The 26,692-nt window shown below is 56.4% G+C and overlaps 10 protein-coding genes across 14 annotated transcripts; 6 read left to right on the forward strand and 4 right to left on the reverse strand.

Annotated features, from left to right (window-relative positions):
• Positions 1–96: 96 nt before the first annotated feature.
• On the forward strand, positions 97–3,118 carry H257_06657 (hypothetical protein; the record flags this gene model as incomplete). The annotated part of the gene is made up of 2 exons (XM_009831969.1): positions 97–532; positions 588–3,118. Coding segments are annotated over 2 exons (2,936 nt in total), but the record flags the coding sequence as incomplete, so codon positions are not given.
• Positions 3,119–3,127: 9 nt separating this feature from the next.
• H257_06658 (hypothetical protein) lies at positions 3,128–9,184 on the forward strand. The gene is made up of 2 exons (XM_009831970.1): positions 3,128–6,439; positions 6,503–9,184. The coding sequence occupies exons 1-2, from the start codon at positions 3,194–3,196 to the stop codon at positions 9,152–9,154; spliced, it is 5,898 nt and encodes a 1,965-aa protein (XP_009830272.1). The 5' UTR covers positions 3,128–3,193; the 3' UTR covers positions 9,155–9,184.
• A 268-nt stretch (positions 9,185–9,452) lies between these two features.
• On the reverse strand, positions 9,453–10,654 carry H257_06659 (hypothetical protein). Of its 3 annotated transcripts, XM_009831971.1 has the most exons (3): positions 9,869–10,654; positions 9,646–9,828; positions 9,453–9,595 (listed from the first exon to the last, which is right to left on the reverse strand). In XM_009831971.1, exons 1-3 carry the CDS (start codon positions 10,562–10,564, stop codon positions 9,485–9,487), a joined length of 990 nt encoding a protein of 329 aa, XP_009830273.1. In that variant the 5' UTR covers positions 10,565–10,654; the 3' UTR covers positions 9,453–9,484. The 3 variants fall into 3 exon arrangements, with proteins under 3 accessions (XP_009830273.1, XP_009830274.1, XP_009830275.1); XM_009831972.1 differs by having other exon boundaries at positions 9,453–9,828; XM_009831973.1 differs by having other exon boundaries at positions 9,646–10,654.
• A 695-nt stretch (positions 10,655–11,349) lies between these two features.
• Positions 11,350–12,515, forward strand: H257_06660 (hypothetical protein). The gene is made up of 3 exons (XM_009831974.1): positions 11,350–11,907; positions 11,960–12,250; positions 12,307–12,515. The coding sequence occupies exons 1-3, from the start codon at positions 11,377–11,379 to the stop codon at positions 12,400–12,402; spliced, it is 918 nt and encodes a 305-aa protein (XP_009830276.1). The 5' UTR covers positions 11,350–11,376; the 3' UTR covers positions 12,403–12,515.
• Positions 12,516–12,568: 53 nt separating this feature from the next.
• On the reverse strand, positions 12,569–15,273 carry H257_06661 (translation elongation factor G). The gene is made up of 3 exons (XM_009831975.1): positions 14,323–15,273; positions 13,453–14,264; positions 12,569–13,143 (listed from the first exon to the last, which is right to left on the reverse strand). Exons 1-3 carry the CDS (start codon positions 15,247–15,249, stop codon positions 12,633–12,635), a joined length of 2,250 nt encoding a protein of 749 aa, XP_009830277.1. The 5' UTR covers positions 15,250–15,273; the 3' UTR covers positions 12,569–12,632.
• A 259-nt stretch (positions 15,274–15,532) lies between these two features.
• H257_06662 (hypothetical protein) lies at positions 15,533–18,887 on the forward strand (the record flags this gene model as incomplete). The annotated part of the gene is made up of 1 exon (XM_009831976.1): positions 15,533–18,887. One exon carries the CDS (start codon positions 15,533–15,535, stop codon positions 16,478–16,480), a length of 948 nt encoding a protein of 315 aa, XP_009830278.1. The 3' UTR covers positions 16,481–18,887.
• On the reverse strand, positions 16,505–18,881 carry H257_06663 (hypothetical protein). Its single transcript, XM_009831977.1, has one exon. The coding sequence runs from the start codon at positions 18,841–18,843 to the stop codon at positions 16,636–16,638; it is 2,208 nt and encodes a 735-aa protein (XP_009830279.1). The 5' UTR covers positions 18,844–18,881; the 3' UTR covers positions 16,505–16,635.
• Positions 18,888–19,025: 138 nt separating the features above from the next.
• On the forward strand, positions 19,026–20,176 carry H257_06664 (hypothetical protein). Its single transcript, XM_009831978.1, has one exon. It carries the CDS (start codon positions 19,098–19,100, stop codon positions 20,046–20,048), a length of 951 nt encoding a protein of 316 aa, XP_009830280.1. The 5' UTR covers positions 19,026–19,097; the 3' UTR covers positions 20,049–20,176.
• A 95-nt stretch (positions 20,177–20,271) lies between these two features.
• Positions 20,272–25,542, forward strand: H257_06665. 2 transcript variants are annotated; one of them, XM_009831980.1, is made up of 8 exons: positions 20,272–21,000; positions 21,044–21,193; positions 21,279–21,401; positions 21,465–21,605; positions 21,658–22,076; positions 22,125–22,501; positions 22,548–24,816; positions 24,870–25,489. In XM_009831980.1, the coding sequence occupies exons 1-8, from the start codon at positions 20,324–20,326 to the stop codon at positions 25,487–25,489; spliced, it is 4,776 nt and encodes a 1,591-aa protein (XP_009830282.1). In that variant the 5' UTR covers positions 20,272–20,323. The 2 variants fall into 2 exon arrangements, with proteins under 2 accessions (XP_009830282.1, XP_009830281.1); XM_009831979.1 differs by having other exon boundaries at positions 21,658–22,501; positions 24,870–25,542.
• H257_06666 lies at positions 25,523–26,685 on the reverse strand. Of its 2 annotated transcripts, XM_009831982.1 has the most exons (5): positions 26,640–26,685; positions 26,300–26,566; positions 26,016–26,254; positions 25,784–25,959; positions 25,523–25,726 (listed from the first exon to the last, which is right to left on the reverse strand). In XM_009831982.1, exons 1-5 carry the CDS (start codon positions 26,643–26,645, stop codon positions 25,554–25,556), a joined length of 861 nt encoding a protein of 286 aa, XP_009830284.1. In that variant the 5' UTR covers positions 26,646–26,685; the 3' UTR covers positions 25,523–25,553. The 2 variants fall into 2 exon arrangements, with proteins under 2 accessions (XP_009830284.1, XP_009830283.1); XM_009831981.1 differs by having other exon boundaries at positions 26,016–26,566.
• Positions 26,686–26,692: the final 7 nt, after the last annotated feature.

The following is a 26,692-nucleotide window of genomic DNA, read 5'->3' on the forward strand; positions in this document are numbered from 1 at the left end:
GGGGCAAGATAAGGGCGCTTGATTCTGACAACCTATGTTGTCCGGATAAAGGTGCCCTTTCAATACCGGATATTTGGATACACATATCCGGATACTCGATGGGCACACATTCTGGTCTGGTCATGATGAGCACCACCGCGGTGTGGGAGAAGATCCTTCCGGCGCAGGGGAACGACTGGACACTGGCGGAGGATGCGGCGTTGGCTGACCACCTCAAGGCGTTCTCGCAGCAACTCTTCGCCAAGACGAAGGAGTTGGAGAACGCGATCTGGGAACTCGGGCTGTCGGCAGAAAAGGCCGACGTGCGGTTGAACAACTCGATTAACCATTTCCTCTTGCTGAGCGACAGCCAGTTCATTGAGAATCGAGTGTACGAGGAAGACGAGGAAGAGGGAGTGAAGGAGGACAGCTCCAAGGCCACCAACGAGCCTTCATCGTCAACCACATCAACAGAGAGCACCACCGCTGTGTCCAAGGACATCGCCACCGAGGATTCCAAGAAGAAGGATGTGCTGGTCGTCGACCAGTACCGGTACGTACTTGATGCAACTTATTGGGCCTCCTATGATGATACATGGTCTTCGTAGGGCGGCATTGAGTCTTGGCATGGAAGCGCTCAAGTTGTTTGCAGTCGGCGACGAAGAGGACGTGCTCGACATTTACAACGAACGGCCATTGCCGTTTGTGATCGGGACCAAGGAGTTTCTGGAAGACGAGTACTTGGGTCTGGGCGCTGCTCCCGACTCTGACGACGCCAACGAAGATGACGATTCCGGCGAGGATTATTCGTCTGAAGAAGATGAGGAGTCCGAGGAAGATGAAGAGTCGGAGGAGGAAGCGTCAGACGAAGAAGAATCCGAGGAGGAGGCAGTACAAACAAGACGCCCGCCGATGCCACCCCCGCGACCGAACGAGCAATGGGAAGACGAATCCACAGACGATTTGTTTGGTCAGCCCACACCCAAACCAAGAGCTCAAGCACCGAGTCGCGGCGGCCTTTTCGGCATGGACGCCGACGATGATGATAGCGACGACGACGATGACCGCGTTGCCTCAGCCACCAAAACCAAGAGCAGCTCGTTGTTTGCGGCGGAAGATATGGGACGCGATCTATTTGACGGACGGGCGGCGGCGGCAGCCGCACCGACACCGAAACTGGACTTGTTTGGGGAGCTCAAAGCTCGGACTGCCGCCCAGCAACGCCAAGGAGACTCTGACGACGACAGTTCGGACGGGGGACTGTTTGGTGCGTCCAAGCCAACCCCCCCCGCGGTTCGACAACCTAGCGCTCCTGCAGGCCGATCGCTGTTTGGCGAAAGCGACAGCGACGCCGAGTCGACATCCAGCGGATTGTTTGGGAGACAAATATCCAAAGACGACAAGAAGCCGCCCCCCGGTGCAGTGTCGGTGCTTCCTCCGCAGCAACTCATCCGCAACGAAAGCACCGAATCGAGCCTCTTTGGCACGTCCTCTCGCGTGGCGGAACCGACACCGGCGGCCGCTTCCAAGTCGTCCAGACGGATCTTTGACAGCGATGACGACAGCGACGAAGATGGTGGTGATGGGTTGTTTGGAACGGCAGCAGCGCCAAAGAAACCACCGCTTGGGCCGCCAGCCACTTCTGTAGCCCAGCCGACGAAACCAACCGCCGCCCCAGTGGTCGCAAGAGCAGCCAGTGCCAAGGCCACCGCACCATCGTCGTTCTTTGACGACGACAGCGACGACGACAGCGTTGGCGGTGGTGGTGGCCTGTTCGGGTCAAAACCCGCCCCGACCACTGTACCCTTCTCGCAGCCCCAAGTGCCGGCCCAGCAGCCAGTCCCCCCACGTCAATCCGTCCCTGCGGTCGCCGCGCCATCGAGAACGTCTGCCTTGTTTGGCGGCGACAGCGACGACAGTGATGACGACGGGGGACTATTTGGTCGTCCTCCGGCCCCCCACCCAACACCAGCTAAACCAGTCACGGTCACTGTGACAGAAACGGTGACCACCACCGCCACGGTTGCACCGGCCCCCCAAACGCGTTTGCACAGCCTGTTTCAAAGCGAAGGCAGCAACGAGTCGAGTGCGAATTTATTCAGCACCCCTAAGTCACCCCGTGCAGCAAGTGGGGCCACCACCCAGCGAAACTTGGTATCCACCACCCCAGCGCCGTTGGCGTCAAGTGCCCCAAAGAAATCGGCGGCGTCTAATTTGTTCGGTGGAGACGATAGCGATAACGAATCGAATGCTGGAGACCTGTTTGGCGCGCCGCCACCCAAACCTTCGACGAGCGCGACTACCTTGTTTGCGTCTGCCACCCCATCGCCCCCTGCCGTACTACCCCCTGCCCCAGTGGTGCCTACCCCAGCAAAGGCGGCTGTGTCTGCTCCAGCCCCCAAGCCCCCTGCGAAAGTGGACAGCGACGACGACTGGAGTGACGACGATGGAGGTCTGTTTGGCCGAGCGTCGGTTGGCATGTCTGCCAAGCCAACTCTAGCTACAAATCCAACCCCAGGCGCGAGTTCCTTTGGAGGGGCTCCCCAACTTAACAGTGCATCGTTGTTTGCGGCCGCCACGTTGCAACCCGCAGCGACCCTGTCGAACTTATCGTCAGCAGCTAGTTCCAGCGCCTCAATGCTTGGAGATCCCAGGGTAGCAAGTCTTGCCGCCTCCGTAGCACCCAATGCTACTCTACAGGACGCCAAGTCTTGGGCATCGTCTTCGGCAGTGTCATCTGCTTCGTTGTTTGGAGCCCAAACTTCAGCAGCAGGAGCGATGCTTCAAGCCGCACCAACGGTGGCAGCTCTAGGCACTGCCGGAACTTTGGCATCATCGTCGTCTGCTAGTTTGTTTGGCGGTGATCTCAAGTCCACGTCGTCCAGTACTCTCTTTGAAGCTGCCTCCACCGCTGCCCAAACCCTCCCCACGACCTCGTCGTCCTCTTTCTTGTTTGGTGAGGCTCCCAAGCCTGCATCAGCACCCCCGCTTGCGGGACCTCCACTGCCGCCCCCCCCCGCGTCTCGGCTGTTCCAAGCCCAAGATTCTGACTCGGATGATTGGTCTGACGACGACACGTCCTTGTTTGGTCCACCTAAGCCCAAGTAGAAAAAAGTGTTCTATCTCGTTTGATTGGTCAGTTTTGTATCTTGAAACGGCGCGCGAAAAAGATTCAAAGTGGCTTAAATCGTGGGGGTGCCTGGGCACCACCACCATGGCATCGTCCCAAGCTACTAGCATGGACGATGGAGGGGGTGTGGTGTTGTCTGCGATAGCCCTCCGGCACTTGGAGGTGGAGAAGGCGAACCTTCGCTTTAAACTGGCAGACGCCGAGAAGCAGAGCGAGCTGCGCCACGGCCAAGTAGCAGCGTACGAGTCCAAGATCCAGGACTTGCTCTTGCTTGTGGAAATGAACAAAAAGGTGGCCGCAGAAGCTTTGAAATGCAGCACCAACACGGCGCACAAGCTAGAGGAAGCCAACGAGCAATTGGAGCGATGGCAAGCACGAGGCATGGCCTCGCTTGCCCGACGGCGGCGGCGCCGCCACCTAGCCCAGGTTTTGGTCACTCTGCAATGTCACGCCGGACGCATGCGCTCGTGGTGTCGGATACTGACACGCCGTCGTCAGGCCGCACTCCGCCTAGCCTTTGTTCGATGGAATATCGCGCCATCTCGGCATGCTGCGCAGCTTTCTACAGCGGTGCCTTCATTTCACGTTCCTTCGCAGCGTCCAACGTCAGTGGTTCGTTCACTCGACGCGTTGCAACATTGTCTCGAGAAGCAGGCGCTGGCCCTTATCAAGCCCCTTCGCCGCAATGTGTTTTCGTCGTGGAAAGGGTCGCTCTCGACTACAAGGGGCCAAGAGTACACAGCGCAAGTGTGGCACAAGCGACAACTTCGCTACCTTTTGCGCCGGGTGTGGCTGGTATGGACAACTCACGTGTCAAATCGGGCGACTTGTCGACGGGCGAACCGACGGCAGAGGTTGCAGTTGCGTTGGCAGCGGTGGGTGAAATACAGATGGGTCCAAGTACGTCGAAGGTACCTGATTGTCAAGATTGTGGACGGCCATCGCCGCCGCCAAATGGTGCAGTGTTATGTGCGGTGGCAATTGCAGTCGAAAAACGATCAAATCGCTACGTGGTTGACTTGTTTGGAAGGGGCCAAAATAGCTTTGGCCGAAGAACGATCGGCATGCGCCAAGCAGAAGGCAGATGTCGAAGCGCATTTGGAGCATCAGACAGCAGCCGAACATGAGCGACATCGTGCTATCGGCAACCACATTGACTTGTGCCTGCGGTTCTTGCGATGGGGTGGGTATGTGAGGTTGCAACACCGAGTCAACGTCTTGGCCTACCAGCACGCCACGCAACGAACCGCCCAACTGGCTCGCAAACTGCTTTTTCGCTGGAGAAGGATGCGCCACCTTCGACAAACCTCTGGCCAATTCAGTCGTCAATTCAAAGATCAGAATCTGCGACGGTATGCTCGTCAAGTTTTGTTTCAATGGTGGCGACTCTGCCGTCGAACTAAACTGCTGGGGCGACTCACCACCAAGCGAACTCGCGCCATGTTGGCGGCAGGTCTGTCCAAACTAGTGGCTGGAAGCGTTCGACGACACAAAGAACAACAACTGCAACTTCATTTAAAGTACTCCCACGTCCACAGCGACTTGGATTTGAAACTCGAACAAAATCGTCGGCAATGCCAAGCCTCTCAGACCGCCAGTTACATGGCCTACGTTCGCCAGCGCAACTACCTCCGAGGGATGTTCATCCAATGGGGGCGATGTCTGTTACGACGCCGCCTTCTTAAACGTCTGATCTGCCACGTTGCCGATCGATGGCGCCATCGACAGCACCACGCGTGGACGATTTGGGCCTCTCATGCGGTTCAGGCCAAATGGACGTTGATCTGGGGACGGGCCTGCGTCCACCAGCTCCACGCAACTGCCCTCCGCCGTCCGTTTGCCGCGTGGACAAGGCGAGCTCGAAGTGGCACACACACCAAGCGGAACCGATTTTACATGCAAAGTGCATTGGCGCTTTGGCGGGTGTCGATAGCTCAACGACGGACTCAAGTGCACGCAGCGGGTGAACTGTTCCGGGCTCTCCATGTTTGTGTGGTGCGGCGTAGATTTGAAACATGGCGCCGAAAGGTGTCACACCACAACAAACTTGCGCAATTCCACCGGCACAGACACCACCAAACCGTCCGTCGGATGTTTCACAACTGGAGGAAGTTTGCCTGGGTGCAGTGCCACATTTCCATCTTTGCGACTGACACTGGCCAAGCTCGAGCTTCGAGTCGCAACTCCCACCGACTTATGCGGCGGACGTTTCAAGCATGGTATCTTTGGCGCCATCACGTTCACACCCAACGAGCGTATGCCGAGCGAAGTTTGCGGCGGGGCCTCTTTGGGTGGCAATGGTCCCACGTCCAAGCGTTTAGCCAGTGGAAAAGCAAAGTGCACCGGCGCCTTCTGATGCAAACTGCATTGGCTCGCATCATCAAGAGGCATAAATTGGCTCACAAGGGCCTCGCTGTCGCATGGACGCGGTGGATGTGGTCGATCCGTGTAATACTCGTGTCCCAACGGTATCAACGTCAACTTCGAGTCGCCAGTCGAGAAGTCAAACTTGCACACGTCGACGGGCATACGGATACGCTGGTGTCTACGTGCTGGACAAAGTGGCGGTATGGAGTGCTGACTTTTAGGAAGCAGGCTCACTATGCGCAGCTCATGACCGTGCGTCATCAGCGTCAGGACGTAACCAAGCATTATACATTGTGGACAGCTTACCATATTCAACGACGCCGTCAAGTTGCATGGTTGCGGCAGTGGGCACGACATGGCTGCACTAGAACCCTCGCGTCGGCGTTACGACGATGGCAAGGCCATTCACACACACTCTTGGAGCGACAATACGAACAAGTAGCGGTCGCCGCCAACAAAACTTTGGCGGTTATACTATTAACCCATCAACGAAATGAATATCAACGAGCGGTGCTGCAAGCATGGAATCGACACACGCAACTTGGCATTCAGAGTCGCCATCGTCTGTTTCGACGGTTGTGTGGGGTGGCCAAGGGTCAATTACGACGAGCGTGGCAGCGCTGGTTGGCGACCCCGTCTCCCGCTAGAACTTCCAGTGTGTCGCGGCTCCTGCAGCAGCACTGGGATCAGCGTCGGATCGGGCAGAGTTTCCGTGGGTGGCATCGCCTTGCTCGAAGCAGTCGTCAGTGCAGTCAGGTCCTGGGGCGACTTGCCTGTAAGCTCCAAGGCGCACTAGTCCGCCGGGGGTTGGTGCGGTGGCAACTGGCCACAGCTGCAGCGAGACAGGGGCTACAACGAGCAAAGTTTGCAGCGTACACTGGCAAACAATCGGACGGGTTGCGACATTGTCTGCACTTGCAGTGGTACTGGCATCGCTGGTACCGCTACCACCTCACGATTCAGGTTTGATGAAATACCGACCATTCATGCATGTATTGCCAGTCGACCTGAATGACCTTGTTGTAGGACCAGAGACGGCAGTGGAGCCATCGGCAAGACATATGTCGACATACCTTGATGCGGCGGTGCATGCTTGCATTAAGTTCCCATCGCGCCCTCCGGTGGAGACAGGTCCTTGCCCTTCGAGGAACCTGCCAAAGGATGCGTCGGGTCTACTTGGCGCTGGCCATGTCGTCATGGCGGCGCAAGGTACACGGACTCAGCTTGATTGAATCCACCGCTCGGTCTGCACACGACCTCAAGCGCGCCAAGCACACCATCGCACACTTGCTTTTCGTCCGATTTAAGCTTGCTCTCGTCGGTCGATGTCTTGTCGCGTGGCGGAAGATGACGGCCCCCCGCCGAGTCCGCATGCTGCGCACATGGTCGACCTGGATCGACGTGCTCGCGACTGCCCGACACGCCTCCCGCATCCGTACCCTCCGCACGTTGGCCACCCGGTTCCACGGCTGGAAATCCTCGGTGGCGCTTCGTCACCACCAACGCCAAAGAGTTCGCTTCCTTGCCGCGCGTCGGTACCGACGGGGAATCCTCCGCGGCTTTCATACCTGGCATCGCCTCGTGCGTCGCTCGATGCATGAGGAATGCCTGCAGCGAGTCGCCATCATTGAAGACATGGTCGCGACTCAAACGCTGGTGCTGGACACGTTGAACGTTTTGCGACCGATGGTTCACCGGTGGCGACAAGCTGTCGTCCATGCTCATATGCATCGCCATGACGTGGCAGAGTGTCAGCACTCGACAATGCAATCGCTGTGGGGTCATTGGGCATCATATAGTCGTAGACGTCGGCGAGTCGCCCACAATCTAAAAACCCTCCAAAGCCGCTTGGTTCGTCACGTCTTGACCTTGTGGTGTCGATGGCAACGGCGATGGACCGCCGTGATTCGTGCGTTGAGGGCGTGCGTTGTGCTGTCGATTCGTAGACGACTCCGTACGAACTGGGCGCGTTGGCTCAAGACCGACCAACAACAGGTGGCACTAGCTAGCCAGCAGCGCCTCAGCGACGAAAGGCTACGATGCCACGCCACAGTCGTTCGATTTCAACGAAGTGCCTTGCGATGCACTTCCCTGGCTAGGATCAGGATGACTTCTTTTTGTCTCCGTCATGTCTGGACTGAGTGGACGCGCCTTGTTTGCATGCGACGATGGTGGCATCGAAAGCGCACCTTCCGCCACTTGCGCACCACGTGGCAAAAGTGGAACGCCAGCCTGCGGGCAGAACGTGTCGTTCGATTAAAGGACATGTGGGGTCGATGGCACACGGCCGCTGTCCGGGGTTTGCAGGACCGGTCCACACGACACAAGTGCGTGGATCGATGGACGCTCGACCGATGCATATGGTTTCGCCGAATCGTGTGGCGGCACTGGACAACGTTCACGGACGCGCACACGCAGTGGCGCCGCCGTCAAGTCGTCCTCGGTCGAAAGGCGTCGCGACGGGCACTTCGGCGCCGTGTGTTTGTTGCGTGGCGTCACATGCACATGGTGGCAGCCGACGTCGATGCGACCTCTCGCCGCCTTCTCGGCCTCGTGGTGTCTAATTGGCGCCACGCTGCCAAACTCAGATCCAACCGCCGGGCAAAATCACAACACCGTTACGACCAAACCATGGCGCTCTGTCGATACATTGAAACGTACGGATCGCGACTGGTGCTTCGACTCCCGACGGTGTTTTTGGCGTGGAAGAACGCTGTCGTGTTCAGCACAAGAACTCTACTTCGTCCTGGGCAGTTGCTGCGACACAAAGTGGCACAGACACGACAGCGGCATGCCGCGTTTGCTTCGTGGGCAGAGTATGTCCGCGGCCATCGCCGCCGCCGCGCCGCTTCCATGGCGCTGCTTACGAAGTCAAAGGATCGGACAACTCGATGGAAAGTGTGGCACGCGTGGTCTCTCCACACCCGCGACAAGCACGACGCCACGACGAGGCAGAGAGAGCAACAACTCCGACGAATATGGAGGTCGTGGGCCGACTCGACAAGTCGAAGGGCGCACCGTGTTCACGGTCGGGATGCGTGGAGTGCCTTTGTGTATCGCCTGCGGACTTCAATGTTGACGGCCCTGTCGTTCCATGCATGGCGACAATGCGTTCACACGCGTTTGCATCGACAAACACCAGCCGACTATTGGACGGTGCACTCCGGTGCGTCGTGGCGGTTCGTTCTTCGGAAGGCAACAGACATTGCCATTGCGTGGCAAAGACGGCAGGTTCGGTTCGCATGGTGGCGGTGGGTGCTCCATGCCAAGGGCATCCCGTCCGACAATGTACTGGATCTAGATAAATCGACGGACGCGGCGGCGGCGGTGGCGCACTGGACGTGGGCGCAGTGGAAGGCCAGTGTCCTGCACGCCCGGCGACAGCAGCGATGGCTCATGGCTTTTTTCACCAAGACGTGCTACGTCCAGCAACTGCGGCGCCGCTTTGTACGGTGGAAGAAGGTGCTTTCGGCAACCCCACAACAACTACTAGCCGTAGATGACGACCACATGCAGCAACTGCGTGTGGCTGCGGGACTACGGCGCTGCTTCGTCTCGTGTGGGTTCATACGGTGGAAGGCTTGGTACATCCATGAAGCGTTGGCCGAGGCGGAGACCGAGCACGCCCTGCTCATGGATGCGTTGCAGGACATTGCGTCGTATCGGATGTCTTTGTAAATGTCAATTCAAAATCTTGTATGGTCGTACAAATCGCTTGCTGGACAGCGCAACTACTCCTAGTCGACTGTTCCTGCTGCACTCGAACGAATACTACCATAATAACAGCCGCCATGACACTCTTTTGTGAACCAACCAGCTCCATTGAATCGATTCCAATCGACAAAGAGGCTGTTTACGGCTGGCGGACACTAAGCCTGCATACCCCAAAACGTCCCTAGTAGCTAGAAGGACCCCCCCTTGTGTTTGCGACTATGTAGTACACATGTGCATCCTCCTCGTGCTGAGCCATTGACGCCACGGCGTCACACACAACACCAACGCACCAAGTTACAACGAATTCGTGTCTACTTTGAAAGTGGCCACTAGCGGCCGGTGGTCCGACACGAGGCGCCAGTAGTCGACAGCGTCCGGGATTGACTGGGCGGTGGTGTCCGTAAACTAAGCGACTGTTCTCAACCGGTTGGCCATGCAGGGGTAGAATGATGTACCTGCACGGCTTCCCAAGGGGTCTTGGGGGGCAAGAACTCGGGCCGCTTTAATCGGGTCGAGTCGGGCAGGGACCGAGGCAGCAAGTCGCATGCGTTGGGGAGTAAGATCACGCGCTTCTCGAAGTCGTTCAACGGCTGCGGCGGCGGCTGTGGGTTGTAGCTAAAGATAAAGTCGACTCCGACCTACGCCAGGGTTAAGACATAACAGGCACGATGCACGTACTTCGCTGTTGTTGTGGTTGCAGTGGGTGATCTTGGCTTCGCGGCCGTGCACTTCGGCGAAGACGCTTTGGAAGCCGTGGCTGATCACGAGGTTGTGCACAGGGTCGTAGATGTCGTTGAAGTCGCCGCACATGATCACGGGACATTGCTCGAGGTGCTCCTTGCGCTGGTACTCCTGGACGGCGCTCAGCATGGTCTCGATTTGGTTCATGCGCATGACGCGGTTGATGTCCGAGTGAGGAAACGTGAGATGCGTGTTGATGAGGAGGAACGATCGCTCCATGAACGAAAGGGTGTGCGAGGGCAGGGAGTTTGGGAGAAAACTCAAGTGCATGAGCATGGCGACGCGCTCGCCGGCCTTGTCAAAATCGAGTTGGCGGAAGTTGTGGATCATCAACTTGGAGTGGTCAATAAAGATCGCAAGACCGTCTTCCTTGAGTCCGGGGCGCTTGGATGCGTAGCAACTGAAGTTTGGAAAGTGGGACTGAAATGTCCGCATGTACGTCTCGTCGAACCAGAACTCCTGCAGACACATGATGTTGGCGAGCTCGGCTTTGAGCGGCGACACAAGTGCACCTAGCCGGCCCATGTATTGCCGCGAGTCGGTGGCTTCCAGACGGCCACCGTGACGAAAGTAGCATGGCGCTAGGAGGTTGAAGCTCAGTACACGCAGGTCCTGCAGCTTCCGACGACGCATGGTGTCGACTGTGCCGCCCTTGGTGCTCGGGGATGATTGATGCACGTGCTGCACCGAGCAATCTTCGCAATCTTGTGCGTTTAATGCGTCTCCGGATTGTATCCGGAATGTCCCGCAGCACAGCGACACGTTCTTTGAACACAATAATATTGCCTCCAATATCAGTATACAAAATGCAAATGAACAGATCGAACAGATCGAAATAATTATATACTTCGAAGTATTAATAACTTCAAAGTAATTACCCAAACGATGTCAAGGGCACATCGCTTTGGCCTCATGAGGACATCGAGGCACGATCGATGCATACCAGTACTAGCACCCACGATACATGAAGGATGGGGCGTAGCTTGTTGTAAGGCGTGTGCTAGATAACGTTTCTCCAACGTAGTACATGTATTGTACTAGTATGTAGTACAAGAGACCTTGGCATTTATTCCACTGTTCTTTTTCTCAGAAAACACTACAATTTGAGTGTTTATATGGAACTTTGTATGCTTTGACCACCTCACCTCTTACTAGGGGTTAAGTGCATCTCAGTGGTTAGTGATAGCTAACCACTAGCGATGCAGTTAACCTCGGTGATTTAGCATCGGATGTACTCACCGGTGGTAGGACGGAGTCCCTGGTTACAGGGCTACAAATGTACTGTCGGAATGGTGTATCCGGATGGGATAATTCAAACAGTAATTCGGGTCAAAAGAACAGTGGAACTGTTTTATTGAGGGAATTATTCTCATTTTAAGTGAAATATCGTTTGACAGTGAACGTGAAGATCACGAGGTGTTGTTTCTGGCCAATCAGAATTCGTTATGGAACGCAAACCGACCTCCGACAACGGCAGCGGCGGCAGCAGCGTGGTGTATGGTTCTACGTCAGCGACCGTGTATGAAACGTTCCGCAACCACCGCGACTTGTCTCGACGTCTGGCTCGATTTGACTTTGAATCGCCAGCGCCGGGAACTTGCTGGGATGTCGTGCTCTGTGTCGGCGGATCTCGGTTCCACGCGCACCGGTTCATGCTGGGTATGAGCTCCAAGCCGCTGAATGCGATGCTGACAGGTCACATGCGAGAAAGTTCACAGACGGACGTGACTCTGAACGATGTAACCAGTGCCACGATGTCGCAGCTCTTGAAGTACATCTACTCGGGCAACGTGGACCTGTCCACCGACACCGTCGTGCAAACGCTGACAGCTGCTGAAATGTACGAACTTCAATGCCTCGGTGAGTTGTGCAAGAACTTTATCTTGCAACATGCTGCCCACGTGTTCAAGCCCCAACTGATCGAGCCGCTGCCTGAGAAGTTGCTGTGCGAGCTAATTGCCCAGGACGACCTCCAAGTAAGACCATCGTCGACGCGTGCATTGCTGTCGTTTATTCATTTGGCGGTAGATCCGTGAATCCGCCTTGCTCGATGCTGTCATTGCCTGGGGCGAAGCGCGACTGGACAACGTTTCTTCCGGCGTCCATGGGCTGCAGCTCGTCCTCGCCGACGTCGTCCCACTGATTCGGTATCCGTCCATGAGCGTGCGAGAACTGTACTGCAAAGTGAAACCCCTCGTGGCCGCCAGCGTCATTCCCGAGCATTATCTGACCGAAGCGCTGTTTTTCCACTTGAGCTGGGGCTCGTCCGTAGGCCACCAAGACGTGCGCATGCGAGCTAGAACTATTTCCACGACCATGGTACGAAGTATATCCGCATGATTGTCCTGACATGTCTCTGGATCGTATATGCGCAGCGGAAGCGCAAGCGTGTGTCATTTACGCAGTCAGTATCGTTCAGCGAACAACCGTGGGGCGGCGGGCGGGACCCTCCCCCCAACTACTCGGATTAGAACGACTGAACAGGCCAGCGTTCCATCTCTCTTGTGTGAAAGGAATCCGAGAGTATTATTGTACCAGTAGTATACTAGTAACAAACTAGTAAAGTAGTTGTTTGTTCTGGAAACGAATGTGGTTTGCTACTCCAACCCTTGCGTCGTTCGTGATCCGACGTAAAAATATGTGACAGAGTGTTTCAACTCGGCTTGGTTGGTTTCTATTTCACACTATATATGGTGTCCGTCTATTTCTTTTTGGCTTCGAGGGCCTTTTGATACTCGGCGACGAGCTTCTCCTGGGCATCCCGGGCCACAAAGTCGTGGGTCTTGTACTCCATCGTGAACTCGCCCTTACCCTGGGTGGACGATCGCAGGTCCGTGGAAAACCCAAACATGTTTTGCAGCGGCACGTCGGCGCGCACGACCGTGGACACGTCGTCCGCCTCGCTCGATTGAATCATGCCGCGACGGCGGTTGATTTCGGCGATGATCCCGCCCTGGTACTCGTTCGGGATGTCCACCTCGACCGTCATCATGGGCTCCAGCACACTTGGCGACCCCTTGGCGAACGCACTGCGGATGGCCTGCACCATGGCCGTTCGGAATGCCAGCTCGGACGAGTCCACGGCATGCGCTTGGCCGTCGGTGATGACCACGCGCAAGCGAGTAATGGGGTGGCCCAGCAGCCAGCCCTTTTGCACGGCGTCGCCCACGCCCTTTTCACATGCCATGATGTACTCTGGCGGGATGGCATTCCTATGCAGCAGCATCAGCAATCATCATCGTCGTCGTCGTAGCCCATGTATATATATGTCGTAGCCCATGTTTATATATATATATATATATATTGTTGTGATTTTTCTAAACTGAAGCGACAAGGAGAATAAACGTGCAGAAGGATGTAGCCAATCAGATTGCAGAAAACTATCATCAACGTCGAATTAGTGTATGACTCCAATTAGTGTGACCACAGGACACCCAACATTCATAGATTCAATCGATAGATTTGGCGATAATCAGCAGCACAAAAGTCCACATTTGACATAACATATGACGAGTTCGTACCCGATGATATCGTTGACAAACTGAATCGGCGCCTCGCCTTCGTCGAGCTCTTCTTGCGAAATGGGCTCGCAGTACCCCGTGACACGAGCGTACTGGCCCGACCCGCCGCTCTGTTTTTTGTGGAGGTAGTTGAACGTGGCTTTTTCCTTGATTGTCTCGCGAAAGTTGACTTGGGGCGCGCCGCTTTCGACTTCGACATTGTACTCGCGCTTCATGCGTTCAATGTAAATCTGCAAATGGAGCTCGCCCATGCCGCTGATGATGGTCTGCTTGGAGTCTTCGTCGACGCTCACGCGGAACGTCGGGTCTTCGCGCTGGAATCGGTTGAGCGACTTGGAAAAGTTGTTCAAGTTTTGCTTGTTGTTGGGGATGATGGCCAGCGACATGACGGGTTCTGGCACGTGCAGACTGGTCATGGTCATCTTGGTCGCGTTCGAGTCGCTGAACGTGTCCATGGAGGCACAGTCGACGCCAAACATGGCCACCACCTCACCCGCGGTCACTTCGTCGACGTCTTGCATTTCGTTCGAGTGCATTTTCACGAGGCGCGGTACCTTGATGCGCTTCATGTTGGACATGTTGTAGATGAACCCGCCGCGCTTGAGTGTGCCAGAGTAGATGCGCATGTAACTGAGTTGCCCGAACCGGCCTTCTTCGAGCTTGAAAGCCAGCGCCAACAGCGGCGCGTCCGGCGAGCACGGCACGAGCACGGGCTCTTCGTTCTTGCCTTGGTCCAGCGCAATGTTTTGGGCTTCGGCCGGCGCCGGCAAGTAGTCGATCACGCCGTCGAGCATGGGTTGCACGCCCTTGTTCTATACACGACAACGTCAGCAACAGCAACGCTCACTCAAACGACACATGCATCCATACTTTGAACGCCGAGCCCATGAACACGGGCACAAACTTGTGCGCGATGGTCGCGCGGCGGATGGCCGTGACGAGCTGGTCCGCCGTCGGCTCCTCCTCCATCAAGAACAGTTCGCCGATCTCGTCGTCCACGTCGGCGAGCCGTTCAATCATTTCCAAACGCTTGGCAGCCACCAGTTCCTTGAGCTCTTGGGGAATGTCGGACGACGTCAAGATGGTTTCGCCGCTGGGCCCGTCGTTGCGGTACACTTGCAAGCGCACGAGATCCACCACGCCTTCCAAGTGGTCTTCGATACCGATGGGGACTTGGACTGCCGCCGCGTTCAGCTTGAGCTGCTTGCGCAGATCGTTGATCACTTTCCACGGGTTGGCGCCCATGCGATCTAGCTTGTTGATGAACGCAATGCGCGGCACGCCGTAGCGCTTCATCTGCTTGTCCACTGTCAGCGACTGCGACTGCACGCCCGAGACACCGCACAGCACCAAGATACCACCATCCAACACTCGCAGCGCCCGTTCGACTTCAATCGTAAAGTCCACGTGCCCGGGCGTGTCGATGATGTTGATGTTCGAGTCCTTCCATTGCGCGTACGTGGCGGCGCTTTGAATCGTGATGCCCTTTTCGCGCTCCAACTCCATCGAGTCCATCTTGGCGCCAACGCCGTCCTTCCCACGCACATCGTGGATGGCGTTGATGCGTCCCGTGTAAAACAAGATGCGTTCGGTCAACGTCGTTTTGCCCGAGTCAATGTGGGCGGAAATCCCAATGTTGCGCAAGTTGTTCATGTACCCCTTGGGGTGCGGGTACTTGTCAAAGAGCTCCATGTTCAACGGCGCTGTTGCCGCCTTCTGACCAGGACCAGCGAGCGAGAACGCTCGGACATGCTGCGTCAAGATCGACGGCCGTCGAAGTGCGTGGAGGAATCGCATGATCGCAAAGTGCGCAAAAATGTGGCTGACATCGCCGCGCCAGTAAAAAATCCGGATAATGTAGCCAATCAAACACCTCGACGATGTCCAGTGACACATATTTGCAGCGGCTTTTTATTTCCCTACAAATGTACAGTACAGGACCTGGATGTCGGTTTTCAATTGGACCAATCACAGACGTCGGATGGGGCATTTGACACGCATGCAGTTCACGTTGGCAGAATGGCCACTTGAGAGGTTACAAACTGTGCCGACCGCATGCTTCAACATTCTCGTTTCGGACATGGGTCTGATCCTCCTGCAGCGATGGTGGAGGAAGCACCTGCTGGCGCGGTACCAGCGCAAAGCCAAGGTGCTGGAGCTCCAGCAAGACGCGCTGCGCAAGAAGATGGACGTGCTGGAAAGGCGCATGCTGGCCTTGGATGGGCTCGAGAGTCGCAAGGAGCGTCAACTGGGAGACCAAAGCCGATCCTCCAACTCGAACCAGCAGTCATCTGCTGTGTCTATGAAACGATCCGGCGGCGACGACTACCACGAGGATAAACCTCGATTGGGGAGACGCGAACAGGAGGTCACCCCATCCGCTGGACCCCGTCGTCTCATGCAGCCTCTGAAGCTTCAAAGTCCAGTGATGTTATCCATTGACACTGCCTCGATGGGACAAAAACGGGACGTTATTCCGCCGGCTCCTTCAACGTTGCGATACCAAGACGCAATCGAGGCCGTGGAAGTATCGCTCGTATCCCTCATGCGAGTGGTCCATACCGCGTTCGACCGGAAAGTTCCGTCTGTGGGAGGGAAAGCCCCGCCCGTGGTGCTGGTGGCAACCACTCAAGCTACGATCCGACGACACCTGAGCGACGTACACTCCAATTTGTTGGCTGCGATGCAAGCGCACGACTCGCCAGACTGGACCGCCATCGACCACTTGGACGACCCATTGCCGTACTCGCTTGGATCTCTCCCGTGGAAACGACTCATGGACGACTGGGCCAAAGGCGACGCGGACAAGATCGGCGACCTCACGCGGTGGCTAGCGTTGGCGTTGAATCCAGACGACTGTACTGACGCGTTGCCGCCGTTGGAACTGACGTGTCTGCAGCCAATGGTGATGGAAGGGTTCCTGCGGCTCGTCGTGCCAACGCTGCGCGAGTGCCGACGTGGCATTCGCGTGCAATCCAAACCCGTGCAAGGGTCGGTCCTGCGCTTGGACGTATGCAACCCCATGTAGCACCCGTGCAAAGTCATTCCATAGTAGCGTTACCTCTTTTCACAAAACATCTCGACACGATGTCGGAGATAGATTTATCATCGTTATTACTGTCCAAGAAGCCCGTCAAATAATATGGATGTGAGAGAGATTTTTATGATATCCTTGGTTTCGTCTCAACCGGAATAAATCACCGTGTCGCGCTTGGATTTCGAAATGATGTTGCCCTTGTCGTCTCGCGCACCAGCGGCGGCTTTGGCCATCGGATGGCTCGCCAACTGCGGCGGCACGGGCATGTCGGTGGCTTCCAAGTACGTCTTTAGGTCGTACATGATGTCTTCGTCGTGGTCAGTGAGGAACGAAATCGCCACGCCTTCCTTGCCGGCTCGCCCCGTCCGTCCGATGCGATGGCAGTACTTTTCAATCTCCTTGGGCACGTCGTAGTTGATGACGTGCGTGACATCGGGGATATCGAGCCCTCGGCCAGCCACGTCGGTGGCCACGAGGATGTCATACGTGCCGTCGCGGAACCCCATGAGGCTTTCGTCGCGCTGGTCCTGGGACTTGCCGCCGTGCAAGATGGTCGCGTAGAACCCTTCCTTGCCCACGGCGCGGGCCACAAGGTCGCACCCCTTCTTCTCGTTGACGAAGATGATGATCTTGGCCGTGTCCTTGGTCTTGGCGTTGCGCAGAATCTCCCGCACCGTGTCGTACAGTTTCGCGAGCTTCTTGCCCGCGCTCAAAAAGTGCACTTGCTGGTCAATGCGTTTGTTCTTGCCCGAGTTTTCGTCTCCAATCTTGATGATCGCCGGGTGCCGCAGGTACGTTTTCGCCAGCTTCTCCACGACGTTGGGCATCGTCGCGCTAAACATCATCGTCACGCGGAACTTGAACTCGTTGTCGGCCGTGCTCAGCTGGGCCTCGAGCTCGGCCTCGTTTTCTGACTTGAGCAGCCCGCCCATGTTGTCCAAGATCCCCGTGACCTGGTCTTCGAACCCTTCTTCGATCATGCGATCCGCTTCATCCAGCACGACGTAGTTGCACTGATTGAGCACCAAGTAGTGACTCTGCATGCAATCCATGAGCCGGCCAGGCGTGCCGATCAGAATGTCAATACCTTCGCGGAGCTTGAACCCCTGGTCTTCGATGCTCTGCCCCCCCACGACGGACAGCGTCTTGATGATATGTTCGGTGTCGCCTTCGCCGACTTTGGTCAGTTGGGACAGCCGTTTGGCCTCTGCTTCGATCTGCAGCGCCAGCTCTCGCGTCGGTGCCATCACGAGCGCCAGGGGGCCCTGGTCCGGCGTTCGGGTCACCATCGACACGGGCACCGAGCTCACGTAGCAAATGATCGGAATCAAAAATGCCGCCGTCTTGCCGCTGCCCGTTTCGGCAATGCCAATGCAGTCGCGCCGTTGCATGCCGATGGGGATGCTTTGCATTTGAATCGGCGACGGCTTTTCGAATCCCATGAGCTTGACCGCGTCCATGACCGACTCGGGGAACGTCGCTTCCGACCACTTGCGCAGAGGGATCGGTGCCTTTCCGCCGCGCAGAATGATATCAAAGTCCTCTCGAAAGATGCGCCAGTCGCGGTCGGTCATATTCTCGAGCGACTTGTCGCTCCAATGTAGCACCCGCTCGGCCTCGATCGTGTCGATTTCTCGTTCGCGGTTGGCTTCCCACTCCTGCATCTTGCGCAGCTCGCGCTCGCGGTCCCGCTGTCGCTTGGCGATCTGGTCGGCCGTCAAGACGCCGGCTTGTTCGTCCGCGGTCTTCTGCTCGAGCTGCCGCTTCCGCGCCAATTCTGTGACAAAGTTGTTCTTCTTGCGCTGCTCGCGCATGTCCACGCCGGCCATGTACCCTCGGCCAAACAGGAGGTTGACGTCGCGACGTTTGTACAGGGGATTCAATTCCCCAGACGTGTCCTCGGTTGGTTCCCAGTCGAACTGAAAGTTCTTTGAGAACTTTTCGCTCGCCTTGAGCACCTTCTTCTTGTTCACTTTCTTCCCCAAGTAATGGTCTTTCAGCGCCGCGAGTTCCTTCTCCTGCTCGCGGGTGATGGTTGGTGTCGATGTGTTGTTGCTGTCCTTGCGTTGAGCCTGTCGATGGCGATCAAACGACGAGTCGTTCAACTTGGAGAACTTGGACGCCACTGACGACGATGCTCTTGACGTGGTCGTGGCGGCACCTGTCTTGGCCCGTTGCTGTAGTCGTGCCAACGCGGCCGCTTCGCGTTCCTTTTGTGTCATGAACTTTGGTTTCTTTGCTTCTTCTTCCAGCTCCTTTTGCTTTATGGCATACTTTTCTTCAGCCAGACGAGCAATGCGGGCCACACGCTCCTTTTCACGGCTGATTTCTTCCATTTGCGCGTTCAAGTCCATCTTGATTGTGAGGGGCGGCGGCGGCGGGTGCGGCCAAATGAAAACTGTAATGGGACTCACGAATAAGATCGAGTGTTGTGCCAGAAAATTCTCGTTATTTGTAGACCTCAGAATGAACTGCACCAGTTTCAGATTTGTTGAAAATACTTTAAAATATGTAGTGTATATTGTAATGGGGTATGCAGAATATGAATATTTGTATATTAATATAGAGTGAAAAGTGTCCACTGTGATTGCGGTGGTGGCGCTACATCATGGACGCACAAGTCTTCCTGAGTGACCTGCTGGATGTGTCACAACTTCCAGCAGTCCCTTGGGCAGAGATTCCATCAAGCACAGATGTGTTGTCGAAGAAGTCGGCGCTGTTTCCACAGCCGGCGCTCTCCGGCCTGTTCCTGCATCTACGAAGTCCATCTGAGGCGTTTGAGCTCCATTCGTCGATGAGCCAGAACTCCAACTTGGCTGTGTCCCTGAGCCAACGCATCGCGGTGAAAAGCCCCACCTCTGCGGTGCGTGGAGCTTTCTCTCTACATAGCCAACATCGCGTGTCCCTTCGTGCCGAGATGGATGTGCCGTCCGTCGGCACGTTTACGCTCTCGGCACTGGAATGTGGGCAGAAAGCAGTGGGCATCGCCCCGAATGCAAGGGTTGGATTTAAAGGCACTGTTCCAGTTCCGTTCCTCCCATCGTTGCAAAGTAGCGTCGAAGTGGGCGTCGACGTGGTGAACGGACCTTCCGTAGACCTTGGTCTCGTGGCTGGCACACCGTCATTCTGTGTTGGCGTGGGGGGTCGATTCAACACCGGAGTTGAGTACATGGAAACTCGAACAGTCCAACAAAAGGTGGAAAAGCTGGTCGCCCTCGCTCGGTACGTGTCATCGGACGTCGTGGCCGTGGCGAGTGTACGGGACCTTGGCAACGTCTGGCGGTGCCATGTACGACAGAAGGTTGCCTTTGACTTCGGCGTTGGAAGCGAAGTCGAGTACCAGCGAAAACGTCGTACCGTGACGCTGAAAGGGCAATGCCACAAAGAGATCAATACGCGAGAGAGCCTCTTTGGGTCGCTCGACAGCGAAGGCATTGTCGGCGTGGCGTACCGGTGCCGCCTCTCACCATTCCTCCAAGTGGCGCTCTCTGGTCGCGTGAACCTCCTGCAGCTGGAAACAGACTCCCATCAAGTTGGTCTCACGTTTCAAATTGGATAACTCACGAAAAGGCGCCTTTTTCGAAAAACGGGATTTCGTTATTTGTAGTCAGGGTGCTGAATATATACGCTGCAACTATTTTATGAACGTTCTTTCAGTAACGTAAAGGTCAGTCAGTTTAAACACGATTGAAAGTTGGTTCTTATTGATATCAGTATGAGGTCTACAAGTACGTGTTATTCGTAGCAGCCCTTGGAATTGAAACTCGAAAGGTCGCGGTTGAAAACAACCCAATGGTGCATGGTTGAGCCGACAACGTAACTGGCAGGGACGGTATGCAAGCAAACAAGAGCGGCAGGTCCATTGCGTCGTCATCCCCGACGAGGGATCGCATCGAGAAAGAGCCCGGGACGCCATCGCCGAAGAAGAAGAAGGTGTTCACGGTGGCTCGATCGGTCCCGTCGACGCCAACGTTGGACTTGAGCGGTGCCAATGACTCGCTCCTACCACTGGGGAAACCCAGCATGTCCAAGGGCGAAGTGAAGATGGTTTTGAACAAGCAGATTCGCCGCGATAACAATGGCAAGATCATGACGCACGCCGCACTTGGCACCCAGGACGACGTCGAGCAGTTTGACGAGTACTTGCAGTCGGTAGCAACCACGTCCAACAGTGCTCTGAAGTCCCCCGGCGGAAAGAACCCTAGCCTTCGATCACTCAAACGCGTGGCAAGTCGTTTCATGACAAAAGGGCAATCCACACGTAACATGACGGCCAGCGATACCATCGGCACCACAACGTTGCCTCGGATGTCGTTGGACTCGCCACACCTTCCTGCGCTGCCACCGGAATCTCAAGCAACTCAACCTCCCAACGTTGGGTCTTCTCCTGGAAACAACTCAAAGCAAGCCCTGAAAGAGTACAAGAAGATGCTTCGAGCGATGCCCATCCACGAGCGCATCTCGATGGAAAGGGAGAAGAACGTTCTGCTGATCTGGGAGACGCGCAATCGGTACATCACGTCACACGACCATACGTTGACAAGCTATGCTTAGGGAATGGGAAAAGTTTCGAGCGAAAATGTCCAAGAAACTCAACAAGCCCGAAACCGACCTCGTCATGGTTAAAGCATCCGAGTACCGCCAGCAAATGGAGGAGTACGACCTCATCAACAAAGCCACGCCGCAGGAAGAAAAGCACGGCAAGTACGTCAAAAACGACGGCATGGAGCTGCTTCGGAACTATTTGCTCCATTTCAATGAGACGGAAGTTTGTTAAACATGGCCGTAGCGACTACTGGTCGGTGAGTCTTCGGGACGAAGGCACGCGGTTTGTACCGGTGGGGAATGTGTTCAGCGGCCTCTTTTGCCCCGTGCGAGAAGACAAGAACCCGATCACGGAAACCATTCGCCGGTACGACATCAACATGCCTCCTCATAGAAGTACACAGGAAGGACCGTTTATCGGTTGCGCTAGCCCGATGGAGAATCGACAAGATAAGGCGAAACCCAACGAACGCCATCAAGGCAAGTTCAACGAAGCGCTCCTGGCCAGGAAACGGCAGCTGCGACGCAACATCCAGCACATACAGCCCCATCACATCGACTCGGACCACTGGTAATAACGATTCTAATCGTGCAAACTGCACATCCACACAGTGACTTTGTAGCGACGGCCTCAAGGTCGAGTCCACGGAATTGTTTGAATGGGCCGCCAGGAGCTCACAGCAGCACTACGACCACTTGCTGCAAGACGAACAAGCGCAACAGTCGACGGAACGCGAGCGCCGCGCCGACGACACCCGCCCCAGTGGTGCCTTGTCGAGTCGCAGCAACCATGACGTTCCAACCAACTACCGCGACGGTCCGTGCTTTCAATTCGTCCACCCCACGACGGGGGATGCGGTCGATGACCTGTTGATGCACGTGTCGTTCCATGCCAAGATTGGCGCAGTGCACACCCAGGACGTGCTCGTGCGCAACCCAGGGCCCCTCGCCATGCACTTCACATGGAGCCAGTATCCTCTGTCGCATCGGGACTTTGCTGTTGACACCGGCCGACCTCGAACATTTGTGTCCCAACTCACGGGTACGCAATACCATCCATCCCCTGCACAATCAATGCAATGGTATACAGGCGTTCTGGCGCCGCATATGACGTCGCGGTTCACGTTTGGGTTTTCGTCGGCGACCCCGGGCCTGTTTTTAGAGATGTGGAAGCTCACAATCGACCCGTACTTGGCCGAGCACAACAACGACCCGCGGTATGCCGTCGAGCGCACGATTCACATGTCTTGCGCAGCAGTGGACCATCGCGCACCGTTCAAAGCCCGGAAGGCCATTATGGCCGACGTGGACACTCGCAGCACGTCGTACATGCTCGAGAGTCTCTTGAGAGACATTCTCGCCAACGTCGAGTACCCGACGGTGCTACTACGGAACGAAGATGACGAGCGCAAGCGGGATACCTTCGAAGCCGCGAATTGTCAACTTGGCGTACACTATTCCTCCGAGGTATACCGAATTGTACATCGTATGCTAGGGAATAATCATAGCGTAGCTGTACGGCGCGATGGTGGCCCTTTATGACCATGCCCAAAACCTGATTTTGGCCGACAAGCAAGCCAAACTCGTGCAAGTCGACGGGGGAGGGGCTATTAATCCCCCACACGACAAGTCGCCCTGCCAAGAGGAGTCCCATGACATACCACCAGAAGGAATCATTCCGGTGTGGGATGGCCTGCTACCCACGCTCTTGACCGCAGCCACATCTGCCGACGAAATCGCCAAAGCAAACTTCAAGGCCCTTACGCCCCGGAAAGAGGCCTCGGATGACGAAGGTGACGAAGACGAGCCAGACAACAACGACGAGTCTGGGGACGACGACGGGGACACCAGCGATGTGACGCCCCGCGCAAAGAAAACCGTGTTCCAGCCGTCGTTTAGACTGGCCTACGAAGAACTGCGGCACTTGGCGCTGTTCCGCCCCCACTCGTCTGATCTCTTGCGCGACAAATTGGCGGCCAACCTTGCGTTCCTATGCAGCGAAATCCCCGTCATGGGGGGCATATTCCAGCTCGACGAGGACGTGCCAGATGTCCACGACGCTCTCTGCATGGCGGCATCGGCATTTATCCGGCAGGCCGTGGACGCCAGTGTCGAGTCAGTGTTTGAAGCAGAAAAAAACTTGGCCATCGCGCACGTTCAACGCAAACATGTGTGGATTCCAGACAAGCTGACGTTCCCCTCGGGTCTGCTCCCAAGCCCCTCGTCGCATGTAGCCAGCACAAACGTGGTGCTACACGTGGACCTGGACGTGTCCCATTGCTTTGTGTTGGGTCCACGCCAGTTGAACGTTGCGCCACCTCCAAACGGCGATGGCGGAACCATCACCCCTGTCCCTAGCGAATGGAAATGGATGGACGGCATTGAGTCGTTCACGCCGTCTAAAATTGCGCACGTTGCGACGATCCTCCAAACACTTATCGACACCTACACAAGTCGCTTTGAAGCGGCGGCGTCGAGTGCCCGCAACCCGACTACGACGATCCAAGTCCTCTTGATCAGCAATATGACCACTCCACGACGTGGCAAGGCCAAGAAAAAGTCGCCGCCGCTGCTGTCCCCGGTGACGCCAGTGCCGTCGATGGCTCACGTCGCCCACAAACTCGAAACTGTGTGCGGCCAGTTGGTGCATTTTGAACCGACTGTGGAGGCTATGATGGCGTTGAGTCGACCTTCAAACCACGCATTGGACAAAGGGGACCCTGGCACCACCCTACCCCTTGACGAGAGCGCGCTGTCCACGGACGTGCCAAAGGAGGGCTCGCCCCGCAAACCTTCGCTGGTGTTCCAGTTTCACCTCGCCGAGGCACTTCCGTTGCTCCACCACCCACCCCCACCGGAACTACCCGTCGAGGCGGCACCCCCCGTCGACGACAAGCCAGCGAAAGACGATGGAAAGAAGGACAAGAAAAAGACTGCTGGTCCCAAGAAGGACAAAGATGACGACGGGTCTCCCAAGGGTGTTGTCCACGCCACCACCGCCGTCGTGTCCGCGCGACGGGCGTCGAATCTCCATGCTCTTTCGTACGAGTCGTCCGAGGCGCGGCGTCACGCGGTGTGGACCGGCACGTATGCAGACGCCGTGTCCGACGCCTTGAGCGGATGGGCTGACGTTGTCGTGAGCGACACGTTTGGTTCGGAAGATGAATGGGCCACCGTTGGCGCGCTGCGTCCTGGTCGTCAGCTGCTGGGCCCGCGCCTGGGCGACGAGTGTGCCCGCGTGGGTCGATTCATGCAGCCACACCAGGACTTGGTGCTTCGGCACCACTCCGACGGAGGATCGTGTCGTGTCGTGCTGGGCGGTCGAACGTTTTCCGACAAGTTGTGGCTGCTCGACGGGATCATGGACGTGGCAGATGAAGTGTACTTCTGTGGCGGAGTCGCCTTGTCGATTTGTCGGTACTTCCACCTCCCCAAAGAAGCCCGAGCTACTGTAGCGGGCGTCCTTGGCTTTGAAGTCGAGCCGGCGATGAGTCATCGGGTCATGGAAATGCTACGCAGCAAAGCCGCGCGAAACCTCGTCAAGCTCTACGTGCCGTTCGACTGGTGCGTTGGCGACTCGCCGTTGGACGGCGGCGGGGGCGACGATGACGAAGGAGGACGCGGGTCTCCCTCAACATCCGCACCCGCGGCTGCGTCATCGGCCGAGGCGTTTGGTGACGACGGAGGTGGTGACAATGGTGACGACGATGACGACGATGACGATGAATGCGACGAGGAAGGCGACGAAGACGACACTACCAAGAAATCGAAAATCAAAGCAGGTATGTACAACCGATTTCGACCGTATACAAGTGTTTTGACAGCATCGAGGTAGTGGCGATGGCCACCGTCGTGGCCGTGGAGCCATTGCCGACGTCTGATCCAGCGAGCGTCGAAACGTACGATGGCATCGTGATGCACGTGGCATATGCTGGGGCGGACGCTGTCGCAGACTGGCTTTGCGTCGACGACTTGACGCCCGGGTGCTTGTCGCGGTTTCTGTGCCGCACCAAGTCTGACGGCATGACGCTTCCGACTCCGCACGAGTGGGTCCACCGAGCCTTCGACACGGGTCCGTTGTCCATGCAGGCGCTCGTGGCCCGAGTTGCACCGACACGCCGCCTCGTCGTCGCCGGACTCCCCGGGGTTGTGGAATACGCCGAGTTTCAGTCAAGCGCTCGGTCGTTGGCGGCGCTCGTGGGGAGGCAGCAGGAAGATGCTTGTCCCCCGCTAGTAGTCGGCAGCAAGACGCAGGAGTGGATGCAACGGTTGGCGTCCGATGGGTTTCGTGCCTCCCGGAACGCATCCGTGCTGAAGTATTTGGTGGCCGGCCAACCGCATCCGGCGGTGTTGGCCATCTCGTCCATCCACGAGACCCATGATGTGAGTGTAGCTGCAACCGAAAGCCAAATCAGTGGACCCAAAGAAACGAGTGAAACCGCGGCAGAGGAGTAGTAGCAGCGTGTGAAGCCAGTACACAATTTGCACTTTGGTATGCATGAGTGAACAGTTTTTAACATTACACTTGCTTGCGCCACAATGTGATCTCTTGCTGCTTAAAGTACCGGCGGTCCTCTTCGTCGACGAGGACGAGGTTGAGGAAGTACTTGACCGAAAACTTATTGTTGACGTTCTTGAACGTGGGCGTGAGGCCGACGCCTCCAAGAAACAGCCGCACGGGGATGGATTCGCCTAGATCGTGGTCAATGCAACTGCAATATGCCAGAGGCTACATGGAGGAGTGAATACCTTTGACCGGCGCGCCATCCATGATTTCAAACTTGGTGACGGTCTCCGTATCCGTGAGCTTGTCGAGTCCAGATCCCGACGCTTCCCGACGAACGATGGCGAGCTCCATGTGTTTGATCTTGATGCGCACGAGCAAGAAGTATACTTTGCCCACCACGACGTCGTCGAGATGGTATCTACGCACGGATGAACTCTTCCAGGTATATGGACATACATGAAACATCGTGCGTACTTAGACTTGTTGTACTCGAACTCGATGTGCAGACAGTCTTCGATGCCCACCTCCATCTTGATCGTGCTGTTGAGCTCCGGGGTGACTTCGGGCGAGTGGACGAGGAAGTCTTGCTCCTTGGTCAAATTGGGGGCGTAACTGCGAAGGACCGTGGCGCGGACAAAGTACCGCAACTTGACGGTCTTGCCATAGTACGATTCGTGTGGCTTGTCCACGTTCACAAAGGCAAAGGGAAGTTCCTGGACCACGGTAAGGACAATGCGACGGACGAAGGCTGGGTGTACCTCGGTGCCGTCCAGCGTGTCCGACTGCAACAAGGCACGCACAGATGCCGTGAATTCAAACTGAGAGCTTTTGTCTACAGTGGTTTGAATCACCCCTATTAGCTCCACTTTGATCCCGCCATGGTCCAATTTCTTGGCGGTCAAGCGCAAGGTGCCGCTAATGTCGTCCGTCGGCGCGTAGATCAACAAGTCGCCTTCCTTTCGGCGTGAATCTTCTCCGGTGAAGTTGATGGCCAGCTCTGCCGGTGTACCGAACGAAAACAAGTTCTACCAAGGGCATAGTTACATAAAATGCCGTCAACACCTTGCCTTCTGGACCAACGGCGCTGCGCCTTCGTACCTTCATGGCGTTCTGTCAAGGACGTATCTTGGCACTACTAGTAAGCTTAACCG

Source organism: Aphanomyces astaci, assembly GCF_000520075.1.
Source record: "Aphanomyces astaci strain APO3 unplaced genomic scaffold supercont1.13, whole genome shotgun sequence".
NCBI lineage: Eukaryota > Oomycota > Saprolegniomycetes > Saprolegniales > Verrucalvaceae > Aphanomyces > Aphanomyces astaci.

What these genes read in the sequence shown, in the direction of transcription:
- H257_06663 (XM_009831977.1), bottom strand. Translation starts at nt 18,843, where the DNA reads ATGGACTTGAACGCGCAAATGGAAGAAATCAGCCGTGAAAAGGAGCGT.
- H257_06658 (XM_009831970.1), top strand. Translation starts at nt 3,194, where the DNA reads ATGGCATCGTCCCAAGCTACTAGCATGGACGATGGAGGGGGTGTGGTG. An exon ending in GCTACCACCTCACGATTCAG is followed by an intron (nt 6,440 to 6,502) that starts GTTTGATGAAAT and finishes ACCTTGTTGTAG; the next exon opens with GACCAGAGACGGCAGTGGAG.
- H257_06666 (XM_009831981.1), bottom strand. An exon ending in TTCGAGTACAACAAGTCTAA is followed by an intron (nt 25,960 to 26,015) that starts GTACGCACGATG and finishes ATCCGTGCGTAG; the next exon opens with ATACCATCTCGACGACGTCG. An exon ending in GGATGGCGCGCCGGTCAAAG is followed by an intron (nt 25,727 to 25,783) that starts GTATTCACTCCT and finishes ACCACGATCTAG; the next exon opens with GCGAATCCATCCCCGTGCGG.
- H257_06664 (XM_009831978.1), top strand. Translation starts at nt 19,098, where the DNA reads ATGGACGCACAAGTCTTCCTGAGTGACCTGCTGGATGTGTCACAACTT.
- H257_06665 (XM_009831979.1), top strand. Translation starts at nt 20,324, where the DNA reads ATGCAAGCAAACAAGAGCGGCAGGTCCATTGCGTCGTCATCCCCGACG. An exon ending in ATCTGGGAGACGCGCAATCG is followed by an intron (nt 21,001 to 21,043) that starts GTACATCACGTC and finishes AGCTATGCTTAG; the next exon opens with GGAATGGGAAAAGTTTCGAG. An exon ending in GCGTACACTATTCCTCCGAG is followed by an intron (nt 22,502 to 22,547) that starts GTATACCGAATT and finishes ATCATAGCGTAG; the next exon opens with CTGTACGGCGCGATGGTGGC.
- H257_06661 (XM_009831975.1), bottom strand. Translation starts at nt 15,249, where the DNA reads ATGCGATTCCTCCACGCACTTCGACGGCCGTCGATCTTGACGCAGCAT. An exon ending in TCATGGGCTCGGCGTTCAAA is followed by an intron (nt 14,265 to 14,322) that starts GTATGGATGCAT and finishes TGTCGTGTATAG; the next exon opens with AACAAGGGCGTGCAACCCAT. An exon ending in TTTGTCAACGATATCATCGG is followed by an intron (nt 13,144 to 13,452) that starts GTACGAACTCGT and finishes GCTGCTGCATAG; the next exon opens with GAATGCCATCCCGCCAGAGT.
- H257_06659 (XM_009831971.1), bottom strand. Translation starts at nt 10,564, where the DNA reads ATGCGTCGTCGGAAGCTGCAGGACCTGCGTGTACTGAGCTTCAACCTC. An exon ending in GCAACCACAACAACAGCGAA is followed by an intron (nt 9,829 to 9,868) that starts GTACGTGCATCG and finishes ACCCTGGCGTAG; the next exon opens with GTCGGAGTCGACTTTATCTT. An exon ending in CCCCTTGGGAAGCCGTGCAG is followed by an intron (nt 9,596 to 9,645) that starts GTACATCATTCT and finishes ACAGTCGCTTAG; the next exon opens with TTTACGGACACCACCGCCCA.
- H257_06660 (XM_009831974.1), top strand. Translation starts at nt 11,377, where the DNA reads ATGGAACGCAAACCGACCTCCGACAACGGCAGCGGCGGCAGCAGCGTG. An exon ending in TTGCCCAGGACGACCTCCAA is followed by an intron (nt 11,908 to 11,959) that starts GTAAGACCATCG and finishes ATTTGGCGGTAG; the next exon opens with ATCCGTGAATCCGCCTTGCT. An exon ending in GAACTATTTCCACGACCATG is followed by an intron (nt 12,251 to 12,306) that starts GTACGAAGTATA and finishes GTATATGCGCAG; the next exon opens with CGGAAGCGCAAGCGTGTGTC.